General features: G+C 36.2%; 1 protein-coding gene across 1 annotated transcript in view; it reads left to right on the plus strand.

The window, feature by feature from the left end:
* Positions 1–12,303, plus strand: part of DNAI7 (dynein axonemal intermediate chain 7) — a 52,439-nt gene that overhangs the window by 27,127 nt on the left and 13,009 nt on the right. Inside the window, exon 9 of the mRNA XM_087814755.1 lies at positions 10,660–10,735. Coding sequence (XP_087670881.1) covers positions 10,660–10,735 — 76 coding nt within the window. The remainder of the gene's footprint in view (positions 1–10,659; positions 10,736–12,303) is intronic.

Raw genomic sequence — 12,303 nt, forward strand, 5'->3', positions numbered from 1 at the left:
CTGTTGCTTCAACATTCTAAAGTTCAGCATTGGAATTGCTCATTTTTATTTTAGGAACGCTCCTGAAAACTTTGAAGCCATTTAATTTTTGCGTGTTTATTGTATTTCAAACTCACTTTTTGTGTATTTGTTATATTTCAAACTCACATAGCGAACTGGACATTAAATGGGACATTGCAGTAAATAATTCCACAAACTGAGGGGCTATCTTCCATTACTGTTACTTACTCAGCTTTTGATTTTTTATTTATTTATGTCTTTATTGATTTCAGAGAGAGGAAGGGAGAGGGAGAGAGAGGTAGAAACATCAGTGATGAGGGTCATTGACCAGCTGCCTCCTGCACACCCCCTACTGGGGATCAAGCCTGCAACCTGGGCATGTGCCCTGACCAGGAATCAAAACTTGATTTCCTGGATCAGTCATAGGTTGATCCTCAACCACTGAGCCACACCAGCTGGGCCTCAGCCTTTGATTTGTAAGAAGGAATTTTATAAAGTAAAAATTAGGTTTTTTTAAACTATTGTACTCCTCTCTTAAAACTTGACACCTTTAGATATAATAACATATTGAGTAATATTTCTTTAGGTTTCTGCTCTTTTTTCTATTTCTAGGATCTTTAAGCTACTTACTTATTATGTTAGAATAAGTTGTGTCTTTAGAATTTAGTAATAGGTTCTCAGGATTAAACAGCCTTTTTGCCTGGCCATAAACAATTTGCATTTTAGGAAAGACCAAAAATAGCTGGGTTTCCTAGAAGTGCATAAGACATGATGTGTATTTGTTTATTGGTTTCTTTTATTTTCTTCTTTCTTTTTAAAAAATACACCTTTATTGATTTCAGAGAGAGGAAGGGAGAGAGAGAGAAATATCAATGATGAGAAAGTCAGTGCCCAGCCGGCCGTGGCTCAGCGGTTGAGCATCCACCTAGGATCCAGGTGATCAGAGTTCGATTCCTGGTCAGGGAACATGCCCGAGTTGTGGGCTCGATCCCCAGTCGGGGGCGTGCAGGAGGCAGTCGATCAATGACTCTCTCATCACTGATGTTTCTATCTCTCTCTCTCCCTCTCCTTTCTCTGAAATCAATAAAGATATATTTAAAAAAAGAGAAAGTCAGTGATTGGCTCCCCCCTGAATGCCCCTCACAGGGATTGAGCCTGCAACCTGGGCATGTGCCCTGACCGGGAATCGAACCTCCATCTCCTGGATCATGATTTATTTTCTTTAAATACAGGTAAGCATTAAGCATTAGAGTAAATACAAATTTCAAATCAGAATAGGAATCATTAGATATTCTAAGAACATAGTTAATTGAAAATTCCATTTTAAATATTACATCAGAATAAAAAATTATAAAGATTCTATAGTATATAGAAAATGGACATAACATGATAGTACAAAGAATAGCATTTAGAGAATGATTGCAACCTTGTGAAAATTAGAAAGGCATGAGGAGAGGAGAACCCAGAAACATGGATATAACTGATATTTTAGAGAGGTGGGAAGTAAGGGATTTGTTCTTCTTCAAAGCTTTGTCACTTAAAAATGTTTTTTTTTTAGCAATTCGATAGCTTTTAAAATAAAAGTTTAGTTTACCTCTCAGGTAGCATGCTGGCTTTATTAGCATCAGTACTTCCAGTTCTCTTCTTTTTCCTGGACATTTGGGGCAATTACACTCCTCCCCCTCTTTAAGTTAAGTGTGATTATGTGGTTTGCTTTAGCTGATAAGATGTCAGTGGAAGTGCATACTGATTTCTAAATGGGGGTGGGGGAGGGGATGAGTAAATGGGCCCTGGACTTAATATTTTTTAACTATGCAGTAACCCCCCCCCCCAACCCATTAACTTCCAATTTGGCAGGATTTGTGATTGGCAATTCATGAAAACAAAGAACGAATTAAAAGGTATCAAAATCATTGTATGAAAATAATATCTAAAAATGTTTGGTCTTTATCTGATAAAAATATTGGATAACGTCTCCCCTGAAGTTCCTTGATTATAATTAGTATTTTACATTATTTCTTTTTAAATTGGGGAATAATAGAAAATACATACATATATTTGAAAATACATAATTTGAGAGATTGAATTTACATGGCTAAAACAGTTTTTTAACTGAGATACTATATGCACATATATCTCAGTTAAAGCAACCTCATGCAGTGATGATTTATTATAGTTCTGTTATTTTTAAAAATTCTTTTATATTAAAAAATGTGCATGTGAATTTATTATAATTCCAAACAGTGCAGTTACATATTTTTCTCAAGGCCTATCATCTCTTACGGTAGAGAGTCGTTGCGTATACTCTTAACCTGTGAGCTTTTATCCATTCATCTGTGAATGGACTCTTAGGCTGCTCCCATGTCTTGGCTATTGTAAATAATACTGGAGTAAGCATGGAGGTGCAGATAGCTCTTTGAGTTCATGTTTCTTTTCTTTCAAATAAATACCCCAAAGTGGAATTGCTAGATCATATGGTAGTTCTACATGTAACTTTGGAGGGGAAACTTCACTGTTTTCATTGTGTCCGCACTAACGTACATCCCTACTACCGGTGTACAGAGGTTCCCTTTTCTCCACCACTTGTTATTTCTTGTATTTTTGATAATAGTCATTCTAACAGGTGAGGTGATGTCTCACTGCGGTTTTGGGTTGCATTTCCTGGATGATTAGTGATGTTGAACACCATTTCATGTGCCTGTTTCCCATCTGTATATCTTCTCTGGAAAAATGTCTGTTCAGATCCTTTGCCCATTTTTTAAAATCAGATTGTTTTGGGGTTTTTTTGCTACTGAGCTATATGATTCTTTATGTGTTTTGGATATTAACCCCTTATCAGAACCTATATATTTTATAGAGAAAGATACCTAAGATGTATTTTTAAGATAATGTTTCTAAAAGTTATAAAACTGTATTTGCAATAGGATTCTGCTTTTGTGAGGGGAAAAATACTTACTTGTGAATGCATAGAAAAAAATCTGAATGCCTAGTCACCAAACAGTGGTTGTCTTGGTAGTGGGGAAGGGAATGTGAGAAAGGTAGGATGGTGGTATTTTATCTGCGATTTTAAAAATTCTTTTTATACTTCTGCATTATTTTAATTTTCAGCAAATGATTTCTGAATACACATTACTTTCCTAATAGAAAATAAAGCAATGTATTTTCCTTTTTGGTTTTAACAGGGGAAGGTTCATGTTAGGCCTCTATGAGGCTCCACTTGCTATTCTGTCATTGTGAAATTCCCTTCCTCTGGTCCTCCTTATTCACCCTAACTTCTTCTCATCTTTCCAGACTTAACTTCTTAAAAAATATGTTTCTGTTGATTTTTAGAGAGAGAGAGAGAGAGAGAGAGAAAGAGGACAAGAGAGGGAGAGAGAAAGAGAAACATCGATTGGCTGCCTCCTGAACGCTGCCTCCTACCAGGGATGGAGCCCACAACCCTGGCATGTGCCCAGATGGGGAATCAAACCTGCAGCCTCTCGGTGTACAGGACAATGCTCAACCAACTGAGCCACACCAGCCAGGGCTCAAGACTTAAATTTTACATCCACAAAATTCTCCCCTTATCTTCAGACTAAACCAGGTATTTCTCTACTATGCTCATATCATTCTGTTTAATTTTTTCTTACCTTAAACACTAAATTATGATCTTGAGGGCAAGAATATCTTGATAGACTTCATATTTATAGTAAGCACAGGGCCTGTATGTGGCAGGGGCTCAATAAATGTTTATTAAATGAATAAAGGGATAAGAGAGTGAAAGGATGGGTAAGTGAGTAAAAGTAGGCCCTGACCTGAGTCTGATTTGTTGTGAACAACTTACATAAGAACAGTCTGTCACTCAATGTCAACAATAATTGAAAAATTAAAATAGTTTTTAAAAAGGAAAAAATTATCATAAATCAACAACAAAAAAGAACATTCAACCATATCAAGAAATTCAACCACTACCTGGATTAACATTACTCTGTTTTGGAGACACTGAAGACCCTTTCAGTTACAGTTGGGTGTCCTGGGAACCATTTCTGCTATGTTTAGGGCATCTACAAGCTTGTCACGAGAGATTCTTGGGACCCTCTCTCCTCAGCAGTTCTGTGCCCTGTAGTGACCTGGCATAGTAGCCTCAGCTAAAGTGTGCTCCTTGCAGTCCATGTTGAACTCGGTGAATTTAAAGCAATATCTATGAATGGTGGTTAGGTTTGGATTCCTTTATAATCACAGCAATATAGGGTCTATCATAATCCTAAATATCTTTCATAACTCTGTTTTCTTTGTGTGGCAAAATGTATTCTAAATTTTAAAAGCTGGCATATCAATTCATGAAATTTAACTTTATGTGTGTGCATTCATGTGTTTCTGTGAGTGTAAATTAGGGGACTACCTGAAAGATCAGTAGGCAGACTTACTATGTTTTGGTTTTAGAGGAAGAGATTTCTCTACTTTTACAACTTTTTTTTAGGTTAAACAACTTACCTTTATAATTTTATGTTGGCATATTTAAATATTACATTTCTCAGATCTTTTTAATGAATTTGGAGGCTGATTGCAAGGCAAGTATTAGTAGGAGTTTATGGCAAAAAATACCCGAGTTGTGCTTGATATGTAATATCATAAAGAACCAGTATCTAATACTTTGTTAGTTTAAAAAATACTCTGAGATTTAGAAGATGGTCCAAATTATCTTTCCTTTCTCATGGGTCTATTAAGAATTTTGCCACTAGAGGGCTCTTAATACCATATTTTAGTTAATTTAAATGTGTAATAATACAATAATATTGTAGGTATTGGGTAACATTGTCTTCCCAATAAATATGTTTTACAAAATTTTTAGAAAAGCCTAATTTAAGTGTACTACATTTCTGATAAATGTTTTTTTAAAAAATGGTAATCAACTTCACAAATATTTTAGTGATCTAAGGGCATGCATGATAGTATATGGACCTTTGAACTTTTTAAATTTCAAGTTAAAAATAGTCTTTGTCTTGCACTGGCTGGTGTAGCTTAGTGGTTACAGCGCCCGCAGCACTGAAGTGTCTCAGGTGCGATTCCCAATCAAGGGCATATACCTGGGCTGCAGGTTCCATGCCCACCCTGTTCAGGGCATGTGTGGGAGGCAGCCAATCGATGTGTCTCTCTCCTATCCTCTCTCTCTTTCTCTCTCTCTTTCTCTCTCTCCCTTTCCTTCCCTCCCTTCCACTCTCTCTAAAAATCAATGGAAAAAATATCCTTGGTGAGGAGTAACAACAACAACAACAAAAAGATAGTCTTTGTCTTTAAGATAGTCTTAAACAGATACAAAATTTAACATAAATATGAGTATATATTATGTATTTAATATAAATATATCTTCATATATGAATATATAGAAATACGAAGATATATTTATATACAAAAAACATTTACTAAGTACTTTCTACCTTCTATAAGGAATTCAGCATGATCGTTGCTTTTAATGAGCTAACGATCTTATGGAGGGAGGAGTGACAGTTATACATTTTGATATGTGCAATGAGAGATTATGTGTGGGAGTGGAGATGAAATCCAAAAGAAAAAATAGAGTGAACAGATGGGAAGTCTTCTCTGATGAGGTAACATTTGAACTAAATCTTTTGATAGGCAAGGAGTTGTTTATATGTGAAGGAAAGGAAATTATTCTGGTCAGAAGGAAAAGTGTAGAGACATGAAATAGCCTTAGAGATTTGGTGACTTCTTGGCATCATTATGGACAAATTAAAAGTCTGTGAGCCTAGCCCATGTGAAAAACCTAGCGCTAACATTCACCAGCCTTCATCTGCCCTCATAGTTACTTCAGCAATCCATTTCCACACTCATACCCTGGACCTTGGTCTTATTTCTTTGCTTGTTCAACAAATATTTATCAACTGCCTACCTATACATGCTGGGCACTGTTTGGGCCCTCAGGGGACAGTGGCAAAAGGACAAATGAGATTCCTGCTCTGGTGATTTACATACAAGTCAGGGAACACCAACAACAAATAAGAAAAACTGGGAAATAGCAGATAGTCATAAATGCCAAGCACAGAATTAAACAGGATTATGTGACAGGGAGTTACCATATTGGGTGGCTAGGGGGCACTTGTATGATGAGTTATTATTTAAGCTGAGACCCAAATGACAAGAAGGAATATGCTATGTGATAATTAGGTGAAAATAGTGTAGTCTGAGAATACGATTACTCTGAAGGTCATAAGACAGAAATGAGGCCAGGAAGAAGGCCAGTGGAGAGATGGGTGGTGGACAAGGAAGGGAGTGGCATGTGGTGGTGATAGGGAAGCAGAAGCCAAGTGAAACAGGGAATGCAGGCCAGAGTAGCGAGTTAAGATTTTATTGCAAGTGCAATGGGAAGTCATTAGAGGGTTGTAAGTAGAGGAGTGGTATGATCTGATTTATGGCTTTGAAAGGTTATTCTGACTGCTACGCAGAGAATGAACTGTGGAGGGCCAGAGTAGGAGGGCCAGTGTCCAGTACTGGGAGGCATGGGAGGTCAAGGAGGCTTGAACAAAGGTGGGAGTAAGATGTGGAAAGGTGGATATGTTTGGGATACATTTTGGAGGTAAACAATCCTGCTGAGTTTTTATTTTGGGAAACAAAGCAGATGGTGGTTTAAGTTACTGAGATGGATATGAATGGGCTGTTTTGGTTGTGAGTGACAGTGTAACAAGAGTTTTGTTTTGGTCAAGGTAAGTTTGGGACACACAAATGGAAATGCCAAGTAAGCAGATGTGAACATGAAATCTGAGGGAAGTCAAGCAGAACTGCCGTGTCCCTGTGCAGATTCTGCACTTCTTGAGTTAAGCAATACAGGGTGGGTGGGGCCCAAAAAGCGTTAGTACTTAGCTTTGGGAACCACTGGCCTATAGATGGTATTAAAGCTATAGGAATGAATGAAATTTCTGCAAACTTGGAATAATAATTCTTAACTCTTACTCAAAACAAAGCAATGATGCTAAATTTTAAAAATTCATCTTCAATTCCTTATCAAAAGCCACTTCAAACAATTTGCTCTGAAGCTCTAGTTCAATTTAAATTATCTTTTGATGACAAAAATTGGGTTTCAGATCAGGAAATTCCTTTGTATAGGTCTTTTGATGGACAGTAACATTCAAGACACTCTATCAAATTTGTAGTGTTCATTGCTGACATTTTGCAGCATGTAAAATCAAGATCACCTACACCACTCACAATTGTTCATATCAGTCATCTATTATCTCTTTAAATCCTTGCATGATTTTTGTCACTTTTGATTCGTTTAGTTATGTTTTTACATTTAAGTCTTTTATCCATCTGGAATTTATTTTAGTGTAAAACGGGGAGAAAGAATCTAAATTTATTTCATTTTGAATCTTAGCCAGCTATCTCAAGACACTTAACATATAAACCTAGGCTTTTCCTACTGGTATGAAGTGCCATATGCTAAGTTCCCAAGTGGATCCTAAGATCTATTTCTGGGATCTCTATTCTGTTCCCAATGATCTTATTCATAATCCAGGCCACATTTTTATATCAAATTCAAATTGCATGTAGATTAAAAGAATTTTCACATTACAACATCTGTGCAGTTATCAAGTTACAGTGAAAAACACTTTGCTGGTGTTCCATGCAGTTCTTCCATATTATAAGCCAGTTCCTATCTCTATAGAGCCTTGTGTCCTTGGAAGTTATACTTGAGCTACCAGCTCTGCTTCATATACTGTCAGCATTTCCAGGCAAGCATTTTTAGAAAGTGTAATTTTTATGGATTTATTATAAACTTAAAAGATTTATAAAATATAAAAATAAAAGATTTGTTATAAAACACTATTAAAGTTTATCCAGACCAAAAAAAAAGGGGGGGGGGAATAGCCAATTTTTATAAAACAATTATGGAAAGAGGACTTTTCATTACCAAATATAAAATGTGATAGTAATATGGAGAAAAAATTATAGTTTTCAGCTCCATTGCCAACAAACACAAGGGGCCTTCTTTATAACATATAAAATTATGAATAATTGTCAACAGATGTGGTCTGGAGTTTAAGTTTGGTCACGAATAAGTTCTGATGATACAGCTGCAATGACAGGAAAACATTCTAGAGCAGTTCTCAAGATTAATGAGCTGCACCAGAATGTAAATTGACACTCTTCCTCCTTCGTGAAGAAGTCTAACTTCCAAAGAGTCAATTGAACTGAAGAGTAACATAAAATAGTAAAATTTTAATTTTGTAATGGCAATGTGTTAAATACAAGATTATTCTATTACATGACAGTGTAGAAACTGATAAATTCCTGTTGTTGCATGCTGAAGAACTGTGGTTATCAAGGGGAAAGTTCTGTTAGGAAAGTCTAGCCCTGATGCGTGTGGCTCATTTGGTTGGGTGTCCCATGCACCCAAGGGCTGCCAGTTGGATTCCTGGGTTTCTGCTTGATCGCCAGTAGGGGGCATGCACAAGGAAGCCGGTTGATGTTATGCTCTCACATAGACGTTTCTCTCTCTCCCTCTCCTTTCCCCTCTCTAAAAATCAATAAAAATATTAAAAAAAGAGAAAGTCTAAATTCTTAGTCTTCCTGTAAGGCAAGAAACCAGTTTGGTCCAAACTCTGAAAAACTTTTAACTTTTAGAAAATGTGAATGGCTGACTTGCTTATTGGTCTGATATCTTTGGTGTTTTTAATGATCATAATCCCTGTAAGAAAGAAATGCAACTGGCTTTTTAATGGTAGATAATATCAAAGGCCACCTAGATGTCCATAGGCACCTTAAATTCAACATATCCACAATCGGACTCACTACTTTTCCCCCAAACCTGATAATTGGACCACCTTCACCTTATAACCTAAGCCAGATACCTGAAAACCAGGCTTCTCCTGTCCCTTATCTTCTATATCTAATCACCATCTATGTTACACTGATTTTACCTATCATCCCACATGTGCTCCTTCTCATGGCCCTGATCTTCTCACCTTGGACTCCTTTCTCTTCACTAGGCAATCCATCCATCAGCTGGCCACCAGAGTACCTTTACGAATGCAGATTTCTTCATGTTACTTTTCTATCACAAGCTTTTTGTGGGCTATCCTTTACCCGTAGGAGAAATTCTAGTCTTTAGAGTAGCACCCAAAGCTCTCCATAATCTGGGCCCTCTTGCCTTTAGGTCTAGATCTTTACACTCTCCTAGCATGCCTAACCCAACCATACTTGACTATGGGGTGCCTGGAACCTTCTGTTTTGCTTCGGGCCTTTCTGCCTTTACTCACACTTGGGATTCCCTCCCACCATTTTTTTGGACGACCTAATTATTTTTGAAGAGTTAGTTCAAACTTCATCACCTTTGGGTAGCATTTCTTGTCTTTACCCACCTGCAGAAATGACAGCTCTTCCTTTGTATTCCTATTGTAGACCCCCTTTCTTTTTACTAGACACCCACAAAACTGTTCTACCTATTTGTTCACCTGCTTCCCTAATAGACTGGAAACTCCTTAAGTCAGAGACCTTCTGTGTTGTTTTCTTTTATTACTACTATTTAACAGTGCTTGCACAAGTTAGGCACTCTGTGAAAATTCTTCAAATGAATAATAAGTGAGAAGTTTCAGAGGCACAATGGAAGGGGTTGTCAGAGAACGCAGTAGTGTTAAAGCTGGTCAAGAGGAAGACACAGGGCAATACAGTGCTGAGAGCAAAGATAAGGAAAATTTACTGAGGGCCTTGGCTTTGTACAGTGATTAAAGAAGAGTGGTATGGTGTGATTAACTGGCTTTAAGCTTCTGACTAGGATTCTGGTATAGGTGATTCTATTGCTCTAGAAGCTCAGGTGGTAGTTGAGATCACATGAAGTTTGCTGATATTATCCAGTTTGCAAATATTAGCACACACACCAAATCAGTGCTTCATTTATCTAATGCTGTACAGTATACAAAATTCCTTACTTCTCTATTATTTGACCCTTAGAACAGTTATCACCCTAAGCTTCAGTTTCCTTTTTGGTAAAAATGAAAATATAGCCATCTCTTAGGGTTGTTTGCAAGATGTGTTGTATGTATGGCACACAGTTGAGTACCAAATACTATGTTGTTAGATTGGAAATTTGCGGCCCCCTAATGATTAGCTGACTTGCTCAAGGTCACAAAAGTAAGTTAGTGGCAGATTTATATATAAATTCTAATCTTACTGTCCTCTTATTGTAGTATTCTTTTTACCACACTAGAGTATAATGAGATATCTTCTATTTACTTGGTACACAGGATCTTTAATTTCCTTGACAGGATTACCCAAAAGTAGACTTTGGAAATACTTTATCAGAGAGCTGATTGCCAAAATCAAGCAAAATCTAAAACTTGGCAAGAACCAAAATGCAAATATAAACAATATTTTTATAGCTTGCATTGCTTCCTAGTCTCTCTATTTTACACTTGATGATTTTCAGCAGAGAATCTCAGTAGGCTGGCTCCTTCCTCCATGAAGTTCTGTGGAGATGTGCTCTCATATTAATTGACTTTTAAAATAGGTTTTTTAAGTCCAGTTTTATGCCAGAGCAAGCGTCAGTTTGGGGCCTTAGAATTAAGATAACTGGCATCTGCAATGGGGACTGGAACAGAAGGAGAATGGATTTGGGCTGAAGCAGACACTGACAATCACACCCACCTGTCCTTGTGTTTTCTTTAGTGTTTAATCCAGGAAAAACCTGAAGACCCACAATGTGAATTGGAGACGAAATTATTAAGTGAAACAGTTTCATCAGGTATTCTTCTAACTTAAATTTTTAGAATTTAACTTTATTGGGATTTTCCTGCTTACAAAAGAAATGCAGGGTCATTGTAAAAAAAAAAAAAAAAATCAAATGTGGCAGAAATATATTTAAAGTGAAAATTCTTTATAATTCCTTTTCTGAGCTAACCAATGTTAACAAATTTCTTTTATTTGTGCTTACTTCCTCTCTTCTCTCTCTCTTGTTTTTTTGTTTTTTTTTTAATAAAACCATGGGATTGTGTCATACAAATACTATTTGTAGAAAAATTTTTTTTTCAAACTAACAGTATTTGTTATGCTACATAACATTATACATACATAGAACACAATACATATGCTACTTAAATGAATAATATTTAACATTATTCTAAGTCAGAACCATTGGTAACCCTATCTTTTGTAGTAGCTCTATAATTCTATTCAATAATTAAAAATTATTTATATCTTTATTGATAGACAGGTTATTTCTAATTTTTTATCATTACAGTGTTGCAATGAACAATCATAAGCACACATATACAATAAGACATTTCTCAACACTTGTCTTCAGTCTTATCCTGGCAAATAGCAGTTGGGTATAGCTTAAAAATGTCAAAACGATAGTGATGTATCATTTGCAATCTTTTAGTTTGAGATTTATGTACATCTTTTCCATTAACTTATCATATGCTGTTTTCCCAGTGACTTCTAAGGAGTCTGTTTTCTATATATTTCTTAGCACATTTTTCATAACAGTCTTCTTGTCTACTTCTTTACTTTTTAAAAAACACTTTTGTTTCTGCAGTCAGCTAGGTTTATATCTTTGTAATTTTCTATAACCCTTACAAGGTAATTTTCCTGTTAAAAATATGACACTATAGTCAGTTCATAACCTTTGTCAATAATACCAAGGTTCTCTACATGATGATCCCCAACTAACATTATATCATAAATGTCTAAATTGGGATGCAGTATTCTTTCTTACTTTCTTTTCAGGTAAATGGATTATTAATTAGACACATTTGAAAATTAATGAAAGCCTGCATTTTATTGACTTGTACACAAGGAAAAAAGTGAAGTTGCTGAACTGGAATTTCCTTTGTATATTTCCATTAATTTTCAGTGCCTCACCTCCATGGGTTAAATTTAATGCCATCTCTGTGTGCTTCCTTTTATGAGAGAGGAAAATTGTAATGATAAGTTACAAGGCTAACAGGTCCTGAGTTTTTACCATGTCTGGCACCAGTTCTGAACTCTTTACATGCATGAACTTACACCTCCCCCAGATTCTGTAAGATAGCTACCACTATTATATCCATTTTATAGAGAAAGGAACTGAAGTATTACTTAGCATATATTGTATAAGGGTGGGACCTGTAAGTGATATGATTTCCCTTTGTTATCCATTATACTATATTGAAAGAGTTTTAGTGAAAGGTGAGAATGGTCCCGGTGATATGTGACTTCAGACATTCCTGACTGTGCATTGAGGATTATGAAATCATAGAATTTCCCCATAAAATTTTTGAACACAGGAGATTGTCCAATCCAGTTGCTTCAATTTCAAGCCTCCATCCCTGT

The sequence above is a fragment of the Miniopterus natalensis genome, chromosome 2 (genome assembly GCF_054644295.1).
Source record: "Miniopterus natalensis isolate mMinNat1 chromosome 2, mMinNat1.hap1, whole genome shotgun sequence".
NCBI classification, from domain to species: Eukaryota; Metazoa; Chordata; class Mammalia; order Chiroptera; family Miniopteridae; genus Miniopterus; species Miniopterus natalensis.